The sequence below is a fragment of the Synchiropus splendidus genome, chromosome 4, assembly GCF_027744825.2.
Source record: "Synchiropus splendidus isolate RoL2022-P1 chromosome 4, RoL_Sspl_1.0, whole genome shotgun sequence".
In the NCBI taxonomy this organism is placed as follows: domain Eukaryota; kingdom Metazoa; phylum Chordata; class Actinopteri; order Syngnathiformes; family Callionymidae; genus Synchiropus; species Synchiropus splendidus.
In genome coordinates this window covers 27509022-27532005 of record NC_071337.1, presented here as the reverse complement: position 1 = coordinate 27532005, position 22984 = coordinate 27509022, and the positions used below count along the sequence as shown (strand labels likewise).

At 48.3% G+C, this 22984-nt stretch overlaps 3 protein-coding genes across 15 annotated transcripts; 1 reads left to right on the top strand and 2 right to left on the bottom strand.

Moving 5' to 3' along the window:
- Positions 1 to 130: 130 nt before the first annotated feature.
- On the bottom strand, positions 131 to 8853 carry fnbp1l (formin binding protein 1-like). 5 transcript variants are annotated; one of them, XM_053863653.1, is made up of 16 exons: positions 8624 to 8853; positions 7555 to 7670; positions 5274 to 5324; positions 5065 to 5212; positions 4869 to 4931; positions 3655 to 3951; positions 3437 to 3583; positions 3159 to 3377; positions 2852 to 3001; positions 2380 to 2489; positions 2180 to 2312; positions 2015 to 2103; positions 1787 to 1950; positions 1610 to 1647; positions 1404 to 1524; positions 131 to 1294 (listed from the first exon to the last, which is right to left on the bottom strand). In XM_053863653.1, exons 1-16 carry the CDS (start codon positions 8645 to 8647, stop codon positions 1287 to 1289), a joined length of 1878 nt encoding a protein of 625 aa, XP_053719628.1. In that variant the 5' UTR covers positions 8648 to 8853; the 3' UTR covers positions 131 to 1286. The 5 variants fall into 5 exon arrangements, with proteins under 5 accessions (XP_053719628.1, XP_053719626.1, XP_053719629.1 ...); XM_053863654.1 differs by having other exon boundaries at positions 134 to 1524; positions 3655 to 3783; positions 3847 to 3951; positions 8624 to 8845; XM_053863651.1 differs by having other exon boundaries at positions 132 to 1524; positions 8624 to 8851.
- Positions 8854 to 12033: 3180 nt separating this feature from the next.
- Positions 12034 to 18642, top strand: si:ch211-198n5.11 (methylcrotonoyl-coenzyme A carboxylase 2). Of its 2 annotated transcripts, none has more exons than XM_053862855.1 (12): positions 12034 to 12172; positions 15352 to 15516; positions 15616 to 15764; positions 15879 to 16057; positions 16383 to 16463; positions 16524 to 16702; positions 16764 to 16956; positions 17037 to 17128; positions 17336 to 17492; positions 17775 to 17897; positions 17962 to 18141; positions 18206 to 18642. In XM_053862855.1, the coding sequence occupies exons 1-12, from the start codon at positions 12153 to 12155 to the stop codon at positions 18281 to 18283; spliced, it is 1596 nt and encodes a 531-aa protein (XP_053718830.1). In that variant the 5' UTR covers positions 12034 to 12152; the 3' UTR covers positions 18284 to 18642. The 2 variants fall into 2 exon arrangements, with proteins under 2 accessions (XP_053718830.1, XP_053718829.1); XM_053862854.1 differs by having other exon boundaries at positions 15616 to 15812.
- Positions 18408 to 22878, bottom strand: depdc1a (DEP domain containing 1a). 8 transcript variants are annotated; one of them, XM_053862847.1, is made up of 12 exons: positions 22440 to 22878; positions 21963 to 22228; positions 21749 to 21890; positions 21569 to 21681; positions 21375 to 21505; positions 21270 to 21320; positions 20641 to 21201; positions 20257 to 20538; positions 19685 to 19857; positions 19437 to 19613; positions 18836 to 19030; positions 18408 to 18781 (listed from the first exon to the last, which is right to left on the bottom strand). In XM_053862847.1, the coding sequence occupies exons 1-12, from the start codon at positions 22485 to 22487 to the stop codon at positions 18656 to 18658; spliced, it is 2265 nt and encodes a 754-aa protein (XP_053718822.1). In that variant the 5' UTR covers positions 22488 to 22878; the 3' UTR covers positions 18408 to 18655. The 8 variants fall into 8 exon arrangements, with proteins under 8 accessions (XP_053718822.1, XP_053718823.1, XP_053718825.1 ...); XM_053862848.1 differs by having other exon boundaries at positions 20257 to 20946; positions 21064 to 21201; XM_053862850.1 differs by having other exon boundaries at positions 21064 to 21201.
- Between the last annotated feature and the right edge of the window lie 106 nt (positions 22879 to 22984).

The following is a 22984-nucleotide window of genomic DNA, read 5'->3' as shown; positions in this document are numbered from 1 at the left end:
CGCCATCCTACGGACGCGGAGTAGAACAACAGTTTCAACAGACCACATCAGTTCCCACAATCCCCTCATGAGGAGATGCTGCTCATCTCTGGTCTCTTGCGGCCTCGACGGTGGTCTTCATGTGAGCGCCCCCTTCTAGCTCCACTCTCTTCATGCCAACATTCCATCTTGCTTCATGAAAGCAATTTGATCATTGGCTCTGGATGCCAGTTCAGCTTCCCAGTGTGGTGTGGGGATGAGCGGCGGGAAGCAGCTTCATAGGTTTGACAGTTACTCACCGGCTGTGGTGTCCTCCCCTAAAAACATGTTTAACAAATTGTGCTGTTGAGACACCTGTGCCAACTACAGACACCAAAAGTTGAGTACTGATGACACAAGTCCGTTCTTGACTAGACTTTAATTAGTGGTTTCACGTGGTCTCCTTGGAGACGTCAATCAAAGTAGAAAAATCACAAAAATTGAGTAAAAAAAAGGGCGTCAAAGTGCATCAACTGTCAATCAACATGGAAACATTCGTATGTACAATCAGACACTGTCACTGCTAAAGATGCCGGGGGCTCAGTGTCACAGTGAACACCCGGGACGTCAGGGATATCAGACCAGGGCCTGGTCTCGAGGCACGCTCCGGTCAGCAGGGGGCCCGACAGGAGACGTTCCAGTCAGCAGGGGGGACCAGGGAGGAGGCACGCCGGTCAGCAAGGGGGCTGGTGTGACAAGGTGGCACAGCCTCCTGTTGGTGGAATGAGGCGCAGGGATGGGGGTGTCCTGCTCAGGATGAGTTATGACGTCATTACAATGACATCACAGCGGTTGACATGCAGCAGGCAGGGCAGTGACGATAAAGATGATGATGTTAGTGTTAGTGCGACTGCTCGGTCACATGACCCGATTCTGCTACATTCTTCACACACAGTCCTGTAGCTATATACACAAATGCTGACATTCACCGAATGGCCACAAGCAAGTTCGCAGACAGACAAGAGACACACATCTGGTCATAAGGCGTTAGGAAGGAAATGATCAGACGTGAGGCGCGCCCCTTAAAAAAGGGGCACCAGGCAGGTGGTCACATGAGTGTGATGCTGTGGTTTGACAAGCAGATGAGTCAACATGCGAGTCATGGGTTTGACCTCAACTACCGGGACTAGAGACGGTTCTGAGGTTCCACCCCCACTGAATTAGTGTTTGAACCCACAATGTATAGTGATGAGAATGAACATGCTCATGTGGCCCCACCCCCTCCTGTTCAACCAACCAGGATGAGTCGCCTGTCAATCACAGTGCCCTCAGGAACCTGTGATACACACACACACACGCACGCACATAAATTGGTAGTTTGATCGCTGCTGGGAGAGTCTGAATCCGGATCACACGAGCAGAGCTTCAGATGTAGGTCACAGCACCTTTGCAGTTCCTCTCCATGGTGATCTCCACGTAGGACGTGGGCACGTAGCCCTCCACTCCACTCTGCTTCCGGGCTCGGGTCCAGCCATCGCCCTTGTCCTCCTCAATCACATACAGAACCTGAACCACATGGGGCAGAGCAGTCATGTTTGTGTGTTCACTGAATATATTCGAACTTGGTTGAAGAGAGCAGAACTAGAATCACCTCGTCTTCAGAGATCACCAGAGTCCCTTCATTCTGACCTGCTCACAGAAACGTGCACACACACACACATACACACAGTTAGTAAACACCGACCCGACCCCTCGCGACCTGCTGTCTCTCTAAAGAGTTGACCACAGATATTCCATCATTGTAAATTGCTGGGTGAGTTGGACTTACCATCAAAGGCATACAGAACTTTGCAGTGTCCGATGACGGGCAGTGGGTCGTCGTCATCAAACTCATCTTCAAACTCGTGAGGGTCCATGTGTTTCTGCGGTGGACTGGACCCCCGCTGAGGTGTATGTTCCTGGGCTGTGTCATTAGTGTAGCTGCCCTCTGGACTGGAACCAGAACAGACAGATACAAGTGATGATGAAAAAGACGTTGATGATGAGGTGTAGTTACCTCTCTCTGCCAGCAGGCGGATGATGTTGGTTGTCACTGCTGTGTCTCCTCTCACCCCTGGACTTCCCCTCTACCTCTGACAACCAGCACTGTCAACAAATAACGATAAACCATTTGTGAATCATGCAGGTCAGCAGACACCAGAGGACCGGCGGGCAGCGCCACCTGGTTCTTGTGGATCTCAGACCGCAGCTTCTCCATAGTGATCATGGTCTCTGAGATCTTGGGCTGAAGACTGTTGGGGTCGCCCATCTGAGGGTTCTTCTCATACACGTCCTTCATCTTGTCCAGCGCATCTCTGCAGGCACAACCGTTATCAAACACCGGTGAATGTGTGGGACTGGGCTAGTGGGTGTGTGTGCCACCTCTGGTCCATCTCCTTCTGCAGGTCTCTCTGGAGGTCTTCAATTCTTTGTTGGAGTCTCTTTCTTCTTTGCTCAGGAGGGAGGTGACCAAAGTCTTCTAGAGACGGAGCCTGACAAGTAGACCATGGATGAGAGCCAGAACCACACATGCCATCTAACCACATTCCAGCACCACAGATTTGGAACCAGAACCAAAACCAGAATCAGAACCAGAACCACAACCAGAATCAGAACCAGAACCAGAGGTCAAGCTTAGCGAGCTTGTGAAGTGGATTGAGAGCTGATCTGTAACCGGACAGTCATTACAACCACTCTAGTGTGGACTCTGATTTGGATCGGGACTCTGGCTCTGTCTTTAACACCCTATCACCAACCACCACAAATCACACTTCTTCCGATGATATCATCCCTGAGGATGATGACATCATTGGCTCAGGAGTCGAGACCACCGCCACATCATTTCCTGTCTCACCGCTCGTCGCAGCGCACGCAGGTTCTGAGGGATTTTGGGGACGCTGGTCAAATACTGGCTCACCAGGTCGGACCCGAAGAGGATGGAGGACCCCTTTACCCGAGATGACCCAGAAGAGGGAGGAGGGGGAGGTGGTGAAGAGGTGGGGGACTGAACACAAGGAGGGTCCCCAACGAAGAGTGTTAGATATCTCTACATGTCAACATAACCGTGGTCAAAGGGGGGCGTGGTCACGAGAAACAGGCACCACAGATGACATTGACGGGAGGGGAGCCGCTCACCACCACCAACTACTTGTGCCTCTTACCTTTGGTTTCTTCCCAAACAGCCAGAGCTTGTTCTTAGTTCTGCTTGTCAGATGTTTGGGGTCCAGTCTCTGCACCGGTGGGGCCTCTCGCTCTATTTTGGGGGTGCCAATGGTTCCGTCTGAACTGGTCCGGCTCAGGTTCTGGCTGAAGTCCTCGAAGGGGAAGTCTTCTGGATGCTGGAACCCTGACTTGAATGACTCGATGACGATGCCCGAGTCCTAAAAACAGAGAATAGATGAGACCTGGTGCTGCCAGCTTGACTGATAGCAGGACTCACCCGACGCTCGTCCACCGCCTTGGCGGCTGCCACCATCCCATCCCAGCATTTGGACACGATGGGGATGACTCGGCGCTCTGCCTCAGCGAAGTTCCGGTACGTCTCGCCAAGTTTGGTGGTTCGACGCTCATCCATGCCCTGCAGGTTCTGGAGACAACAGACTGTTAACAAACGTCTGACAGCAGGTAACATTTGAGTGGACAGTTCTGTAGACACACCTGGAAGATGTGAGGGATGGCGTTGTTGAAGTGCTTCCACTGCTCGCCGTTGAAGTTCTGCAGCTGCGCTGCATACTCGTTCTTGCTCTCATCCGCCATGTGGGTCCTGGTGTAAAACTGGGCCTTGGCCTGAACGTAAACAGGCATGTGAGGACACCAGACCTGGTCCTGCAGCCCAACTGTAACACCCACCTTTTCCACCTCGGACTTGGTGGCGTTGGCATCGTTGTCCAGCCTCTCAAAGGTCATGTGAGCTTTCTCAGCTTCTCGGCAGTCGCGCTCAAACTTACGCTTGCTCTGCAACAGCAGAATGACAGTGAGCCGCTGTGATTTAGCTCAGCTTGATAAGCAGAGGGGGAGCTTTGTTATACCAATATCTAAACATGCAAACATTTGTCCAGTATCAGATGCATTCCTGACCTCACACGTTGAGCTTCTGTAAATGCTTGATCTTTTCAACATTGGATATGTGACACTGCTCAATGTATAATCCTCCATAGAACCTTGTGCAACAGTGAATATTTCCCTTCCCTTAAAGTCACTCGCCACATTACAATGAATGTCTGCTTCACTCTCTGTCAGCTCTGCCTCAACTCTTCTTGAGGATGGAACTGCAAGTGCCACTGCAATCTTTTGCCACTCCTGCATGACGTCACTGAGCTGGTGTATGTTCAGGTTAGAGAATTTTGTACATATAAGGTATAACGTAGAGTCACCAGCTGCACACACTAACGCTGAAAAGATCGCACACTAACAGAAATACGAGGGCTGCACTCACTTCTGTCAGGTACTGATCATGTGAGATATGAACGCAGTTGCTGAAGGTGCAACTCTAAGGCTGGCAGGGCCAGTTTCACATCTCAAAACATGCGATTAAACACAAACATACAAACAACAGTGTAGGTGAAATAGCACTACATGCACTATATATAATATATGTTCCTGGTGTGTGTTTGGAACCCAAATGTAGCCTTCCATAAAAACAAATTTTACAGTGGCCACAAGCAGGGTATGATTAACTAGATTCTCCTTCCTCCAAAATAAATACACATCCTACTCAAAATAAGCAATGCTAAATGATTATTTCAATTTTACATCCATAATAATAAAATGCCTTTTTATCAACTGCCACTCGTAAGAGCTGTGTATAAACACACACCACAGTAAAAGGGATACAAATGCCCTACGAAATGTACCGCAACAGAGTGACTCACATTGTCCATCTGTTTCCAGCACTGATCCAGGTACTGCTGAGCCTTCCTGCCTTCCTGGAGGTGCTGCATACACACACACACGTACGCACGCACGCACGCACACACATACATACATGTGATTTCTGATGATATATTTGGCTTATCAACGATCAAAAACACACACACATTCATACACACACGACAGACAGTGACTCACATGTTTGCGCTCAGCCTTCAGCTCCTGACTGTACCTCATTAGCTCCCCATACACCCGGTGACCCAGGTCCTCAGCCACCACCTCCCTCTGACCCGCATAGTCGGTCAGTTCATTCAAGATGGAGTAGAAAGAGGTGCAGGAAGTGAACCTGGTGAACCACACACACAGGTCATCATCAGGTCATCATCAGCTCAGATGGCTGCTCTCACCTGGGCTCCTCCTCCTTCGATCTCTTCGGACAGTACTTCTTGACCAGGTTCCTAAAACACACCAGGCCTATGGTCACTTCACTGTGTTTCTGTGCTTGCCAATTTGTGCGACCACGTCATCGATAGGTAAAAGAAGGCACAGACATTTTTTTCTGTTTTCGTACTAGTAGAACCATTGAATGTAAATACTGGAGAATCAGTAACTACCTATCAGTAACTATCGCAATTGAAGGTACAACTACTAGACAGCAGAATATGTTGCTTAGTTTAGGTTGGTTTTCACATCAGTGGAAAATAGTCACTCTACTGACATGTTAACAATGTAGCCAACACCAGTGCCAATTGTTCTCTACAAAATATGGAATTGCATAGTCAATGGCTCAGTTGTTACGTTCCAGAGCTCTATAAGCACTGCAGAAGCCAATGCAGACACAGAGGTCTCAGTCTGATCTTAAAGGAGCAACCAGTTATACGCAGACATCACTGAGATGTAAACCTAGTGTGACGAGAGAAAAGAACTTCTCTCCCATAGTCAGAGAGGTATTTCAAACGTCTGACTAATTCAGCCCCCTCAGTCATATAAATGTGGTTAGTGTTATGAACTGGATCAATATGTGAATTTAGTGTGTGTATGTACAGTATATATATATAGCTCAGTCCTAATAAATTATCCACATATGGTGGCAGTATTGAGTCACTGAATTGACTTGATGCTGCAAATCTGTGATAGTAAACAATTATGGAGAGGCTCTTGAAAACAAAAAACGATAAAGAAAGTGATGCCACTTTCATTTACATTTTACTAATGTCTTCTTGGGAGTTATATAATAAAATATAGTATTTTATTTTACAATATTTAGTTTTATTTTATTCAGAATTTTATTCCGTTTTTCTCATTTTCTGAACAGTTTGCATCAAGTGTATTTTTTTTCTTTTTTTTCTTCAGTAAATTTTATGAATACGACTTGCACCTGGATCTGCTGTTGGTTAGACTGTTCGGTGGCAAATAATTATCTTTGCAATGATGCAGATAGTTTCATGTCATTTCACAAGGTTTTGGTTGGTTTACGTGCAAGTAGATTAAATATGTTATTGATCACAAATGAAATCACGAGTAAGTAATAAGGTATTTGTTTTGGATGGTTTCCCGAGCCTCTTACCCTAAACCTCACCCATTCTGCATTATGTCAACGAAATTCTGCATTATTTGAACGAGCGGACCCCACAAAGATACTTCTACAAACCTGTGCTCGAGTGAACTTGTACGGCTATCCTTATCCTTAGAAACACACCTCCTTGTGAACAACTTATCCAGCCAAATGGTCCCCACAAATCACAGCATCAATTTGTGGATAAAAATGTCAAAGATAACTGAGTCATCATTATTGGGTTTAAGTTTGGTTAAAAGACCAGGTGTCCGTTTCAACAGGCTGGTTCATTAAAGCCAGTGACGTGTGGGTTGTCCAACTCTGATCTTCAAACCTCAGAGTTATCGGTTTCTGAACAGGGGTTAATCAACATAGAGTCAAAGTTGAATCGCAAAGTCTGTGTTTGAGGATGTCAAAAGCCCTCATCAGTGGAACACAGATGACATGTTTCACCATGGCAACATGTGAAATACAGACTTGCTCCTCCAACTTCTCCTCAGCGGCGATGGAATCATTCATTAATGTTTATGCAGAAAGTAAACACAATAAAGCAAAAATGATGGCCGAGTCATTGTTATTCAGAGAGGGAAAAACATTTCATCTTGAGTCCTTCAGTGCCTCCAACAGATGCCAGCCAAACTTGCTTGTAACTAAAATGAAATACTAAGATATATAAAGGCAAGCGGGTGTAGTTCAACCTTTCCTCATCAAACAGCGTTCAGAGAACAGAATACAGTTTATCACCATTGAACATGTATTTTAAAGCAACTGCAATACATACGTGTTGAGCACTACGAACGTGTGTAGTGGTATGCGTGCAGCTGGCCAGCAACGATCTAAAACGCGACCTTTTCCACTACGACTCAATATTTCACTTTCACTCAAAAAGCGCTCATGTGTTTTGGACGGTTAGCTTTACGGTGCGCGGCTGGGGAAAGCATTATGGCAATGAGCGGCGCCCATTCAGATAGCAAAACAAACATGTGAGTGTGTGAACTTGTTTATCCTGCCTTGAGGGGACCAATTCTTGAGAGGACCCAATGCCTTCATGGGGACCATTTGGCCAGTCCCCACAAGGCTAAGCCTGGATTTCAGCAATACAAACATCTGTGTGTGTGTGTGTGCGCGCATACCTGAGTTGCTTTGCGTAGCTCTGTTCTATCTCCAGTCGTTCCTTGACAAACTTTGCGTATCTTTCCAGGAAGTCAATTCCCCACTGAGTGTGTTTATCCAGATTATCAAACTGGTCCTGAAACACACAGAAACACACACACACACACGCACAGAGGTTAAAGAAGAGCAGGACATGTCTACCCGATGATACTATCACATCTGTTTGTATTTAGTACAGAACGTGTTGTCATATTAGACACACCACAGGTGATTCATGCGCGGACGCACTCACACACACACACAGTGTCAGGTATCAGTCACATGATCGGGTTGCTGAACAACAGTTTATGACTCTGTCAGTGGTTACCTGACCAGGAGGAAGAAGGAGGCGGTGCCCTTCTGCACACTCTCTCATGTTTCTGCAGTACACCCGCAATGAGACCCCACTATCTGACCCTGGACCAGACCTCCTATGAGACCACCACCTACAAGACACAGGTCCCAGTCCATGTCCTCTTCTCTTGCTGACCAGATAACCAGATGTTGGTCACCTGGTGGCTCCATCCCCTGCTAACTAACGAGTCAGAGAGTGTTTGTAAACAAGAGAGGCAACAAGAGCTGCACTCATCACCAACCAGGGCTGACCTGGATTAATACCTGGAACGGGTCAGTCGCGGACTAACACCAGGCAGTTATGACCCGGACTTGAGCTCTGTCACTAATCCGCACAGAACCTGACTACTGCTTCGGAGTCTCCCTCAAACTGGGTCAGGCGAACAACCCTGCCCCCGGTCGGGACAGGTCAGACTGGGTGTGACACCCACGAGCTCGCTTCCCTCGTAGCAAAACGGATCTGGAAGACCCGACTGGTCCGACAGGGGCGGAGGATTCGCGCAGTGTGGTCCCGGGTACTAGTCCCGGGTGCCGGTCCACTGCAGCGGTCCCGCCCCGTCAGCGCACCGTCTATTGTTCGGTCTGTCAAGGTGTGCCACGGTGTTAGCTTTAGCTTTAGCACCACTGTTAACCCCGGAGTCCCAGGGTGGGGTCCGTGTACTGAGTCAGGACGGCGGAACCTCGGAGTCCACTCACCCACAGCTCGGTTCCCCAACTCATGGCGGCTTCCCCTTCACTCTTCCCCGAGACTGGACGCACTTTCGATCCGCAACTGCACTCCGGGATCCTCCGCTGAGTCGACTCAGAGTCTCCTCCCCCTCCAGCCCGCAGGGCCGCACCAACCGAGGCCCGGGGCCCGGGAGAAGGACGAGAGGGACAGGTCGGGGTTCCGAGGACGTTGTCAGATATGAGCCTAACGTCACGGTTTAGACCTGTCATGACTCGTTAATGCCAACGTAATAGCATTTTCCCGAAATCATTACACACTCACGCCTGCGGCAGAGTTGTTGTTGAGCCACACAGGTTAATGATTCCAGAAACACACTCCACATACATGAATGCTGTTCGTTGTGTATTACAGCCAGAGAGTGTTGCAACACTACAACACCACAAGAATCGAGTCAACTCATGATTTCAGGCTCATCTGAATTTAGAGATACATTTGAGGTGCAGCCAGGTGCACTGTCTGTGTGGGTTGATAGCTGTAATGAACTTGTTCTACGAAATATAGACCCTGGTCTTCGACAAGAAGATTCTCACACATGTTCCACAGCTCCACAACATTTTACGACAGACCCCCGCCCCCATGTACCTGATTTACATGTCGTAAATACCATGGCATCTTCCCCCTTCTTTAAGTCCATTAGATAGAAGAAAGAAATATCAATTCTACGACAATAATGATTATACTCTTACAAACTCAATATTCACTTTAAACACTTGAGACTATAATGAACAACATGATGCTGACAACAAATTGTGTCTTTCACAGATCTGTTCTCTGGATAGGTTTACTTTTTCCATCACTCCTTGTGATGGAATAATTAAATTCGGAACAAAGAAAATCATAAAAGAGTAAACCTGCCTCCCACTGGTCACACCAGAATCTATTTGTCAGTTGGCACCTGTGATTTCAAAGGCTTGTCGGAGGTGTTGTCTTTGTTTCAGTTGGGAAAGTTGCTGTCATTGAAGCTGCCTTCGGTTCCATCTGTATATTACTACTCCTAAATTTGTCTCCACAATATATGATCTGCCAGAAAGTACTGTCAAAAGTGCAGACCAAGTCCTCTGCTTGTCCAGTCAGGTTAGGACTGGTTTTCCAGGCCTCAGTGGCGTCTGTGCTTTTACATCATGGTCTGTGTTGTAATAAAAGGCTTGTTTATCTTTCTCTGTTGTGTTTTTGTTTCTGATCTGTCTTTTGTTTTTCACCAATGCTGGTATGTGGAGAAGATCTCTACACCATGTGGATCCTTTTGTTCGAGTATTGCGTTGGTGACAGCATTTTGGAATCGTACTAACTACATGTTGTATGTCGGAAGTTCATCTGATGAACAAAAGGTCACTGCTGAACTGTCGGCTACCATGACAGTCTGTCGTAAACAGCCTCGATGCTGAACCTCATCAGGACCATTAACAGTCCCTGACAGCGTATAGGTGTGTTGTTAAGGTCTCTTTAGGGGTTTGTGATGTGTTCAGAGTTGAAACTTGAGCTGTAGTAGAACTAGAACTAGAAGCTGCTGGCATCATCCGGTATAGTTGTGCTCCTGTTACTGTTAATACACAAGAGTAGGTGAAGAAATGAAAATTCACACGGATTAAGACGCTAACATTTCATACAGTGGTTGTCTTATTGTCATGAGGTCTGGTACATATTCAGCCAGGCAATTCATCATGCTCCTGGATGTTCTCAAGCGAGTTTATAGCTGACATTTCACTTATTATAGCGGCTTTATTTAACCTTTTCAGGTTCATGCAGATTTGTGAAGCACCATTCAGTTGGTTCTAGGGCTGAGCATCTCTTTGCAGCCTTTCACCAGCTCAGTTTTTAGCAGGCCAAACTCCTGACCACTCCGACACTCGGACCCTCAACATTGGGTCTCCTCAGGGCTGTGTTCTCTCTCCATGGCTCTTCTCAGTCTGTTCACTCCAGCCACGAGTCTGTGAAGCTGATCATGTTTGCAGATGACACCACCATCATCGGGCTCATCTCAGATGGAGTTGAGTCGGCTTACAGGAGGGAGGTGGAGCGGCTGGTGTCCTGGTGCAGCCACAACAACCTGGAGCTCAACGCCCAGAAGACAGTGGAGATGGTCATAGACTTCAGGAGAGTCACAATCTCTCTGTCCCCTCTCATGTTGGCTGGTTTACACATTCCTATTGTAGACTCCTTTTGCTTCCTGGGAACCACCATCACCGAGGACCTCAAATGGGAGCCAACCATCAGGTCCCTCATCAGGAAGGCCCTGCAGAGAATGTTCTTTCTGAGGCAGCTACGAAAACTACGACTGCCGACGAAGTTGCTGGTGGAGTTCTACACAGCCATCATCCAGTCCATCCTCACTGCCTCCATCAATGTCTGGTACAACAGCCAGGGACAAGAGCAGACTGCAGCGCATCGTATGTTCTGCTGAGAAGGTGATCGGTTGCAGCCTGCCACCTCTTCAGGACTTGTATGTCTCCAGGACAAAGAGATGTGCAGGTCGGATCAGGGCCGACCCTTCTCATCCTGGTCATGGACTGTTTGTTCTTCTTCCCTCTGGCAGGAGGCTGTGGTCCATCCAGACGAGAACCTCCCGTCACAGGAACAGCTTCTTCCCCTTGGCCATCAGACTGTTGAATTTGTGAACAGCCTTTGTTGTTTATTTTATTTTATTTTATTTTATTATTTACTGCCAGCACTTTATTCCCTAACACTTGGGGGCTCCCCACTGACCATGGCAATAAATAAAATTCTGATTCTTATCTCATACATATCAACTAACCCCAAAGCTAGCGATCGATTGGCTGAGCAGGTTATTAACATGCTTGCCTCATATGATGTAAATTCTGAAAGTGTATGTCTTTCCTTTGTAGATAGTGTTCATGGCAACCTGTCCCAGTTTCCCAACTTTCTTTGCCGTGTATAAAAACACACCCTTTTGTATAGGCGTTTGGTATTCAGTTTCATTTAAGAAATTGCAATCAGCTCTCATCATTGCTTCATTGCATCGTTGCGGTCAATAGAGCCAAGATACGGCAGTTGCGCCCTCTTCTGACTGTCTTCCGTCACTTCACTCACCAGCTTGCTTTCCCGAGCGTCCCTTCTCATGCATTTGTTGCGACTGAACTGTTCTGCTGGACACTTTTCTGAACACACTAAGGACCCACCTCCAATCAATACTCACACATTGACTCGGTCAACATTTGTATCTGTTAATTATTATCGTCATTATTTTGACAATGACGTAAATTTTGTTCCCATTACCAGTCTATAGAAGAGAAACACGAGAAGTGACCCTTAGGTTCAACCTAAGTTATCCGAGCCACTGATGATGTCCACGCGAGGAAACGTTGACACTACAACCCAGCGATCAGGTTTTCACCCCGGGTTTTCCTGTGAACTCGCAGCACAGGCGACTTTTGAATGTGACGCCACTTCCGCACGCTGCCGCTGCAGCCGGAAGTAAAAGAAGTCAGCGGGTCACGTGGTTCCACCTGCAGGCCAAGTGAACTGTTGACTGAAGAGATGTTCCGTCATCTGTGCAGGTAAGCTTCTCGTCCTCTCCGTGTGGCAGTTGCTGTGGTCGTCGTCGTTGTTCTCCGCGTCCCACCGTCGCGTGCATTGACCTCTGTTGCGGTTTGTGTTCTGCTGCTCTTTTGCCCCGCGCTGCTGCCTCGAACTTTGACACAGTGACCCGCTTTGAGACAGAAGTTTTAGTCAAAGAGCATCGCAGAGGTAACAGCACAGCACAGACATGTTAGTTACCGATGTATCTAGAACTTGGTGATCAACAGACTCTCCATGTCCTTCCTCCTAGATAAGTTGGAAACTAGTTTGTGAATGTTGGTCGCTGTTATAGAGTCTTATAGCATCCTAGAGCAGTTACTGTGTTGCAGCTTTTTCAGAACTGTTAAAGATTCTTCAACTCTCAGCTCTAGTATGGAGTCAAACAGCGACTTGGAGCTCTTGCAAGCTCTATAGCACTGGGAGAGTCTCAGAGCTGTTGTGAAGACCTCAAGAGTCTGGGAGCTGTTACTGTACATTCACATCAAACACTTATTGGTGTCTATTGATTTGCTGCCTGCGCGACAGTGTTTGTTGGCGCAAGTTGTAATTGGTCACATCATTACGACATGGTGAATTGTTGCAAAGGAAATATCATCTAAGCTATAAGAATTTGGATGTCACTCTGCCCGGGTGCGTTGGATCCTGCCTTTGAGTTTCACCAAATTGTCGAAGAGCTGCATCGGCACAACAGCAAGATCCATCCAGGACATGAACTACAGATGCCCCATCGCTGCTGCAGAACGATAGCCTTGGGTAAGTCAACGTCTAGTTCTGAACATTTTTTCTCAATTGTGTTGCAGTTCTCACATCAGAAACAAGAACATCACACCGTTTTGATGACAGTGTGCAGTGCATGTGGGAAAAGATGAAGAGAGCATCATGTGGAGCTATTATTTTATTTAGGTTACGGGTTTAACTTCAGTTAATTAAAAAAATAACTCATTTTTTGCATTTTGGAAAATGAACATTATATTCACTAATTGTTGCACAGGTGTCAAACCAGTCCTCAAAGGGCCGCAATGGGTGCAGGCTTTTGTTCCAACCAAGCAAGAGGACATCTACTCACCAATCGGGTGTCTGAAGACTGTCTGGTGCTGTTTGCTTCAGCTGACACCTGATTGGTTAACCTGTTTGTGCTTTCAGGGCTGGAACAAAAACCCGCACCCACTGCGGCCCTTTTGCGGGTCAGTTTGACACCCCTGAATTATTGTGTCAATCTGTCAGACTACGAACAACTAACTTGTGTTTGTGTGCCTGTGTAGGTTGGTACTTGCACACCTACGTTTACAGTGTATCTATGTGTTTCTTCGGTCCCATCGACAGCAGCTTCTGCATCGTGCGTCCATGGTCCAGGGCATTATTTTGGAGGATGCCATTGACACTTGGCAACGTCTTGTGTCTGGTGCTCGAGGCTTGGAGGTCTTCAGAAGACCTGGAACATCCCTCTCTGCTGTGCAGCTCTGGATGGCAACCATGTTGTTGTGAAATTTGCACTGTGGTCCAATGTATTTCACAGCTAAGATGAATTAAAAATAAATTTTCGACACTGGATTTGTAAACATTTTGATTGCTGCTCATAGGACTGTCAATGGATTAAATTTTTCATCTCAATTAATCACACTGAAGCAGAGTTGACTCATTATTAATGGCAAATTAAATGTAATTTATGTTACACTTAGTCATCACAATAATGTTTATTCTGAAGAATGTGCTTGACAGCATCCGCTATGTAGAGTTGTTTTAGTAAACATGTTTGCATGAAGGAAGCATTATTGGCCAAAAAAAAGTGTGATTAATTTGCCATTAATCTCAAGTTAACTCTGCTCTGGTGTAATTGAGATACAAAAAAAAATCATCTTTTGACAACTAGCTGGTTACTGAGTCTGCATTGTTGTAAATTATATCATAAATAAAGTGTTTTTTCCACCAGACCTGGTTCTTGTTTTTCTAAGTGTAACAATTTGTGACCTTTTATATATATATATATATATATATATATATATATATATATATATATATATAAATAAAACATTAAGAAAAAAATGTATATTATATATGATCCATATTAACATAAAAAGTAAATATTTGCATTGAGGATGCTGCAAAGGATCCAACCAAGAAATTAGGTTAATAAACTACAGGAGAAGAAATACAGTATTTTAAATAACATAAAATGGCTGGAGTGACACATCAGCCACATTAGGTTGCCACTGCTGACCCTCTCATTCTCTCTCTCCTCTTCTTCTAGGCTCTTTCACTTCCGTCCACTCACAAACTCTGATTAATAACAAAATGCTGTCATTTGTAAATTATTTCCAACATTTTGCATAATCACGACAGTAACTACACATGCAAACTGTCCTTAAAACCTGATGGTAAATGAAATGTCCTTGTGTGATCTGTCCCAGTAGTAGGGACACGCAGGATCTGCGGTGGGATGCTGGATACCCCAACAAGTGACTTTTCTCCCATGTCTACTGGGAGGAATTTGCACACGTTGAGGAAGGGTTTGGCCACAGATTGCTATGCACCTACATATTTTTGCATAACTTGTGTGCCAGATGCGTCCCACTCCAGCCTCTCCTGTTATAATGCAGCAAGCAATATAGAAAACAACATCGAGACATGCGAGTAGTCAATCGAAAATTAGTCAAGCTATCTATAAAAAGCACTCGCAGAGCAGAAAACCTCCGCCTTGTCAGCTTGAGTCCAGCCCCAACACACAGAGGGACAGAGATGCAGTCAAACACATGACCTCCAAATATTTGGGGCAAGCTTTTATTTTCAAATCAGACTCACCCAAGAACTAGAATACCAATAGCTCATAGCCTATTGATTCACCCTCCTCTCACCATCTCACACTGAAACAATTTACTCCCAAAATAAAACTGACAGAATGTTGCGAACACAACAATGTTCTGCAGAGCCCAGCTGGACAATCAGTGTGTGGCAGCATTTACAGGAAGTGTGCTACAGAGTTTTCAACTTGTCTGCAGTTTACTTCCCCGGGTCACAGTCTACCACTTACGTGCTTGCAGTAAAAGAATACGCTTTCCTGTATCATAGAATCACAATTCCCTCATTATGGAGATGCAGTTCTGTCAGCGCATGTAATTACTCATGCATGTCACGATGACTCTGTCTCTGTGTTCGACAGGACCACGGCGCGTTGGCAAGTGTGCTTGATGTGTGGGCTGAGTTCTCCATCCAGGTGGCACTCGTCTCGCCGCAGTGTTTTCCCGGTGCTTCGGTGCCCCCTGCTGCCAATCCACCAGCACGTGTTTGAAGCCAACCAGCGTAACAGTCAAGCTTGCCAGCGCAGGTAAGTGTGTTCCAGTCACTTCTCACCTGGTCGTCTTGGTGATGAAGGATGAGATGCAAACTAGCAGTCTTACCAAGCGCCATGGCCCTGGTTCCTCAGGTTCATGGAGCTGTTGGAGCAGGCGCAACAGGGAGGTGGAACTTCCGCCGTGACCCGACACACGCAGAGGAACAGGAAGTTACTGGCGAGGGAGCGGCTGCGCCTCCTGCTGGACGACGAGGACTACCTGGAGTTCTCCCCACTTGCCGGTCTGGGTCTGCCGTACGGAGACATTCCTTCTGCTGGCTGTTTAACGGGTCGGAACCAGGACCACAGCGTGACCAAGACTGTGTGATCCCTGACATTTGTGCTTATGTGTTCAGGTGTTGGCCGAATCAATGGCGTGTGGTGTGTGTTTATAGCCAATGACGCAACAGTGAAAGGCGGGACAGCATATCCAATCACAGTGAAGAAGCAGCTGCGTGCCCAAGACATTGCAGTTCAGAACCGCCTCCCAGTCATTTACCTGGTCGATTCAGGGGGTGCCTTCTTGCCCTTGCAGGTGACACGCACGCACGCACGCACGCACAGGCACTGGTTTGTCATACCGTCTTTGTGGAGTAATAACGCTTTCCCCAGCCTCTCGCCCTAAACCGAACCATCCAAGAGAAATGGCTAAACTTACCCTTTACTCTTAACCAAACTAAACCCAATTATAATAACCAAGCTATTTTGTAGTTTTGGAGGACCGGCCAAGTTGTCCTCACTTTGCAAACATGTCCTCACGCTGTTGATTAAAAACTCATACGATAAGTTCTCACAAAGACAGAAGTACAAGAACACACTCACTCACTCACTCACTCGCACACTTGCTGTCTGTGCTTCAGTCTGAGATCTTTCCAGACAAGAACCAGGGCGGACGAACGTTCTACAACGAGGCTGTTATGTCATCAATGAAGATCCCTCAGGTTAGAGGCAGGTGAGTGACTGGCATTGAAGACTTGCATGCTTAACCTGCTGTCCTGCAGGTGGCAGTGGTGTGTGGCTCATGCACAGCTGGTGGGGCTTACGTTCCCACCATGGCTGAGGAGGCCGTAATGGTCCACCGGATTGGAACCATCTTCCTGGGAGGGCCGCCGCTCGTGAAGGCCGCCACGGGAGAGGAGGTGACGCCGGAAGAGCTGGGGGGTGCACGGCTCCACTCACAGTGCGTCACAGGTGGCTATGGTTGGAGGAACTTGCACTGACGTTTGTATGTGTGTACGCAGGGTGAGCGGTTGTGTGGACCATTTTGCTGCAGAGGAGCATGAAGCCTTCGAGGTTGCCCGCAACATTGTGTCCACATTGAACTTTAGACTTTCAGCGGATGTTAGCGAGGAGGCAGAATCGCCATGCTTCCATCCAGACGAGCTGCTGGGACTGGCTCCACGCAGCTACCAGAACACACTGGACGTCAAGATGGTAACACACACTCTCTCTTCCCCTCCCTTGCACACACACACACACACACACACAGCAGTAATGTGTTTCTGCCTATTGAGGTCATCAGTCGACTGACAGATGGAAGCCGCTTCCAGGAGTTTAAATGTCGATACGGAACCACGCTGGTCACGGGATTCGCAAAGATCCACCAGTAAACACACAAACACACGTATATGCATGCACATGTGCACACCATTGTCACAGCTGTTGCCTGTGTGTGTGTGTGTGTGTGTGTGTGTGTGTGTGTGTGTGTGTGTGTGTGTGTGTGTGTGTGTGTGTGTGTGTGTGTGTGTGTGTGTGTGTGTGTGTGTGTGTGTGTGTGTGTGTGTGTGTGTGTGTGTGTGTGTGTGTGTGTCAGACATCTGGTGGGCGTGGTGGCCAGTAACGGCCAGCTGACATACGAAGCAGCTCTAAAGGGAACTCACTTCATCCAACTGTGTGACCAGCGAGATCTTCCACTGTTGTTCCTGCAGAACACCTGCCCAACACCCAGACACACACTGAACACCCAACAGGTACTCTCATGCACACACATTTGTTTTGCTATTTTTGTGAGGACCCCTGAACGCCATAATGCTTTCCCCAGCCTCGCACCCTGAACTTAACCATCCAAAACCTTAACCAGGACGCTGAACCAAACTTGCGCCCAATTCTAAATATCGGTTGCTTTTAACACTCTAAACCTTGTGAGGACAGGCAAATTGTCCTCACAAGAAAGTGGCTTGTCAAGACTTGGTACTCACAAGTATGGCAAAACTTGCACGTATACAGTATACACAAACTTACTTGTGTTCCAGGCAGAGGTCAACAGCAACTGTCTGAAGGCGCAGGGTGCCATGATGTCGGCGGTGGCTTGCTCCTCCGTCCCCAAAATCACTGTTGTAATTGGAGGCTGCCATGGAGCTGACAGTTTTGCCATGGTAACTCACATTCTCTCTCTCCCTCTCACACATGCACACACAGCTGACTGCCATTTATCTCCAGTGTGGACGGGCCTTCGACCCAAACTTCTTGTTCTTGTGGCCGAACGCTCGTGTATCTCTGGTGGCGAGTACAGATGAGGACATGGATGTGAATCGTAGGCTGCAGGAGGAGAGCTCGGCCTTCTTCTCCTCTGGACGGCTTTGGGACGATGGTGTAATCCGGCCCCAGGACACCAGGCAGGTCAGAGATCACTGATCACATCATGTAAGGGGTCAGGCCTCAGTGTGTGTGTGTGTGTATGCAGGTGATTGGACGCTGTCTGGACATCATGCAGCAGCAGACATCTGCCCAGAAACTTCCCTCACCGCTACTTCGAATCTGAAGGCTTCCAGCATGGAAACACATCAGTACTCTGTCTCTGCAGCCAGCAGTTGAAGCCGTTCCAGGCCAAACACCGATGTTGTGGCAGGACGACAGGAAGTCACATGAGCAGTCAGACTCAGGAAGAAAAGCACCAGTTTTAATTTACAAAAACAATAAATAAAAACAAGCAGGGTTAAATAAAAGCTTTGTCTGATTGTCGTGTCACTAAAAAGCTGGTTGTAGATTTTACTAACATCCTCGAGCAAGACAACATGAAACCAGAAACAACACGCCTGACAGTCGCGAATGAGGAAAAGGTAACAGATCTTTATGAGAGTGTCGCCACGTCAGGCACTCCAACACTCAGGTAGGCTAACGGTTGTGCGAATGCTTAGCTTCGAAGGCTCAACACTTTGGTCCGGGTGATGTTGATAAGTGGTGCCTTTATTTTCGGCTTGTTGTGTGTGGGCGGGGCCGGGACTCGGCTGCTGTAGATGTCAGGGTACTGCTTCTGAAACTAGGCAACAACGATAAGTTTGGGTTCTGGTAGCAGTGTCTGACACCAGCTTACCTGCTTGAGTTTCTTACGCCGGTCTCGGTCACTCAGGTTCTGGTCCGTGAGCAGGATCTCCAGAAGTTCCTCCATCGCCTGGCGGGACGTCAATAATTTCTGCTGCTCGAACTCGGCGCCACTGATTTGCCGACAGAATGTGTAGACAGGCAATGGAGCTCCGCCTCTTTCCTCGGGCAGGCCATCCAGTGGAACCTGTGAGGTTAGCGTACCATTAGAGTTAGTCCGACTGCTCCTTGTGCAGGTCCAGATTTCATTTGTCCTACCTGCTGTCACTAAAACACTGCTGTTTGGTGGAATGCCGGAGTGAAATAATAAACTAACTTATGGGAATGCATGAGGAATGGGAGAAGCCTCAGTTGTGTCAGAGTTGTCAGTGCCAGTTGAGATCAGTTGCGGGCACGGCGCATCAGTCTTTCAATGTAAACGGAGCGTGTTGATTTGGTGGCCATTTTGTAAACTTTAACTTGATATAATTTCCACATTACCAGCATTTAAATTCTTACGTTGTTTTAAAGTGTATCTGTTCAACCGCACTGAATCAGTGAATCATGTTTGTGCACGTGTGGTAGTGGAGATGATGAGAGGTGAGCGGACGCACCTGGGAAGAGCGAAGGTAGCTGACATGGTCACTGATGGCAGTCAGCAGGTACTGGGGCACGGTCAGGATCTGGTCCTGGTGGTCCATCAGAAATGAGACCAGCCGAGTGGCCAGTAGTTCATCCAGGTCACACTCGTCTGCACTTGCCAGGACGCAGCCTGAGAAGGTGTGGACCATCTGGAACCAGAATCAGCTGCTCGGTCCTGCTCACTAACACATATGCACTGACACAACGCAGGGGTCCTCACCAGGGTTCTGGTGCCGATGGCTGGGTGGAGACGAGGCATGTCCACATTCTGACTGATGCGAGAGATCATCCTCATCAGCAGCTGCAACTTCCTGCGAGATGAAGGTGGAAGAAGCAACGTGCACAACTGCAGTGCCTCCACAGCCCGGCGCTCGCAATCTGGTTGAAGAAGACCTGCACGCACACACACACACACACCAAAGGCCTCAAGTCACTTTCTTCACTTGGTTGTCATGGTCATGTCATATAATGTGGGACCAGTTGGGTAAGAAATACCTCATATGTCATGTCAGGACTGGGGTCAGATAAGGTTAGCTAGCAAACACTTGACAGACGGGAGAGAAGTGAGTGAGAACTTGTTGGTTGATGAGGGAATCAGTCGAGTGAGCAACTTTTCATTTGTCAGGCAAGGAAGGACGTGTTACGAGGTGGTCAGTGGTCAGTCACATCAAGTGTGGTCAGACAAGTTAGTGATGTCAGGGAATGATTTGTTAGTCTCCTCAGGGAGGACTCATTTGGATGAGTGAGGATTAGTTAGTCTAGTGAGGAAGGCGTCGGCAGTGAGGGTCTTACTGTGCGGGACTTGGGCACTGGGTTTGTGAGCAGGTGGATGCAGCGAAACATCAAGGGAGCTGAGACATCGGCGGGTTGCAGGAATGTCGTGGGGGCCCGTCCAGAGGTTGGAGGTGCTGATGGCTTTGAGCCCTTTGGGTTTAGGGCTGGAGACACAGCTGTCACGCTGGGAGACAGGTGTCCTCACGTCCGTGCCGCTGATGACTCGACTTCGCCGACAGGTTTTGCGTACCCCTTTACCGGTTTCCATGGTGATGTCAATGCAGCTGCCGGTGCTGCGTCCTTGAAGAGAGTGCCACTTTCTGTCACCTGCTCTGCCTCTTGCAGAGCTGGGAGGACACTCTTCCTCTGAGTTGACCTCTATCCCAGAGGCTAGACTCTCACTTGACATGAAGAGTCTCTGGCGGGTCAGGGGGGCAGGGCCATCTAGGACTGTCTCCAGGGAGCAGCTCCGTGCCCGTGTTATCCTGCATCCATGCATCATCGCTCGCCGTGACTCCAGCTTACCACCTAGCACATCTGTCATGGGTGACTCCGTCTCGTCACATGACCCCTGACGGAGTAGTGACAGCAGGAGACACTCGGTGGAGCGGAACAAGGCTTTGGCTGGCAGCTCAGCAGGGCCAGGCCCAGGCCTCTTGCGCTTTCCCAACTGGTGAGTAGCGGGCACCACAACATAGCCGCAGAGGACTGACACAGAGGAGGGGAAGAACAGGCAGTGCAGCGAAGAAGTGTCAATGCAGGCAGAGCAGGCAGGACTTAGGTTAGTCGGCGACACAAAAACGTTTGAGCGAGCTGCACACTTACCCAGGACGTTGATGAAGAGCTCGTAGAGCTCGAAGGTCAGCAGAGGCCACGGGAGGCTGTAAAAGTAATCCGACACTGTTCGGAAGACGTCGCGCTCGAATCCCGGATAAGACGGCTGCTCGCTGTCAAACTTGGGCCCTGGAAGCAACAACCAGTAACCACCAATATACACAGACAGCTGATGGCTGTTAGCAGCGTTCACTCACAGTTTGCCAAACTCTTCATCGCAGAGAGAACCCAGTGAGGAAGATCGTCTGCTGGAGACAGTCAATGAGCTTGGGACAGACATAAGCATGCATACAGACACAAACCTGTCTTGTTGTCCAGGCTAACGACTCCATGCTTGTTGACCCGGGTCATGTTGTGAATGATGTTCAGAGGGTTTATGTGTCGAGGATCAAGAACCTCCTCCAGTGAGGCGACTCCCAGCACCCTCTGCAGGCTGAATGCACACAGTGTTTTGTGAGGATGATGACGAAGACCAGGAGGATCATGGACATATTACTGTGTCAGAGTGACGTCTCTCCAGATCTCCTGCTCGTCTGCAGCTGTCAACTCGCGTCTCTGCTCAAGAGTCTGACTCCCATCCTCAGCCTGTTTGACGGGTTCCACATTCTCCTGTGGGAAGATGTTCAGGTGAGTGTTGCTCCAGGGCAGGTGCCTCCCTTGATCCAGCGGAACTCACCCGCGCCTCCTTGTCAATCTTCTTGCTACTTCTGAAGCGAAGAAATCCATCTTTGTCCCTCAGCGATGGACGCTTCCTGAGGGACTTGCTCGCTGTGGCACCAGGTCTGGGGAGAGGTTTGAGGGGCGAGGAGCTTGGGAACCTGCAGACAGACACACACATCCAATGAGACTTCTGTGCATCGGACATCGGCCAGCAGTCCCTCAGCTCACACCTGTAGAGAGTCCCGTTGTCCTCCAAGTCCTCACTGCCCCAGCGACCCTTCACATCCTCAATGACGTGGTTCTTCAGGAACTTCTTCAGGAGCTGCACCGTTTGCTGTCTGGTCACGTCCGGGCCGAAGTTGCTGTTGCTGCGAAGCAGCTGGTGCAGCCAGTTGACTGCCGCTGATGCAGTGAAGCAGGCAGAGTGGTTCCGAAGATTCTGTCGGTGCTTCCCGACTGGCATCCCGGCCCGGAACAGACGGATCACCTCGTTCCACTGAAAAAGAGAACTGGATTACATGGCTGCAGCCACCGTGGCACTAGGTTCCTGCCCTACGCAAAGAGCAACAACGCTAGGCTGTGTGTAACACTGACTAAAGTGACTTTGATAACCAGACTTTCAGTCCACTTGGTGAAACGCACGACGCTCGGGACGCCACCTATACTCAGTCAAACACATTCGCTCCATCAGAACCGGTTGTACTCACCAGCTTCGTGGCACGGTACGGACCCGGGGTGATTATCTGCGAGGCCATGTTCGTCAGAATCTACGTGATCGACGGTTCGAATCCTCCAGGTAAGACGGGGCTTCACAAGCCCATTAGAACCATAAAAACTGGGACTCCAGATCAGCAGCACCGTGGAGCTCTATTCAAAATGAAGAGCCGCTTCGTCTTAAGGCGCGATTGGTCGAACAATAGGTCACGTGTCGACTATCCGAGGTGGGGGGGGGTGATGACAAAAAAAGTAAACTTTTTTCAGTGCTAACCAACTTACTCGCTGGCTAAGACTTGGAACTTTCACCTGATTCTCTGTGTTAACGCGTAAAGACACTTTATATAGCAAAAGTCTTCAGTTCCCAGACCTTCTCCGCGCTTGTGTAGCGCCCCCACGAGTTCAGCTTCAGCTGACGAGGAAGTAACCGCTCTGGGGCCACAACGTTTGTTTTGATTCCGGACGTTTAAACAAACACGTGCTCTCTGATTGGCCAATGATTTTGTAGCCACGCCAATAACGTTTCTCCTCGCCGATT

Bases quoted from the DNA above. Each gene is read 5' to 3' on its own strand.
- si:ch211-198n5.11 (XM_053862854.1), top strand. From the start codon at position 12,153: ATGTTCCGTCATCTGTGCAG. The intron at 15,813-15,878 runs GTCGGAACCAGG...TTATGTGTTCAG, and splicing joins TTCTGCTGGCTGTTTAACGG to GTGTTGGCCGAATCAATGGC. The intron at 16,464-16,523 runs GTTAGAGGCAGG...GCTGTCCTGCAG, and splicing joins CATCAATGAAGATCCCTCAG to GTGGCAGTGGTGTGTGGCTC.
- depdc1a (XM_053862845.1), bottom strand. From the start codon at position 22,487: ATGGCCTCGCAGATAATCACCCCGGGTCCGTACCGTGCCACGAAGCTG. The intron at 21,891-21,962 runs GTGTGAGCTGAG...GTCTGTCTGCAG, and splicing joins GACAACGGGACTCTCTACAG to GTTCCCAAGCTCCTCGCCCC. The intron at 21,506-21,568 runs GTAATATGTCCA...GTGTGCATTCAG, and splicing joins AGAGACGTCACTCTGACACA to CCTGCAGAGGGTGCTGGGAG.
- fnbp1l (XM_053863651.1), bottom strand. From the start codon at position 8,647: ATGAGTTGGGGAACCGAGCTGTGG. The intron at 7,671-8,623 runs GTGAGTGGACTC...TGTGTGTTTCAG, and splicing joins GTTGGGGAACCGAGCTGTGG to GACCAGTTTGATAATCTGGA. The intron at 1,525-1,609 runs GTGATTCTAGTT...CATGTGGTTCAG, and splicing joins TGGTGATCTCTGAAGACGAG to GTTCTGTATGTGATTGAGGA.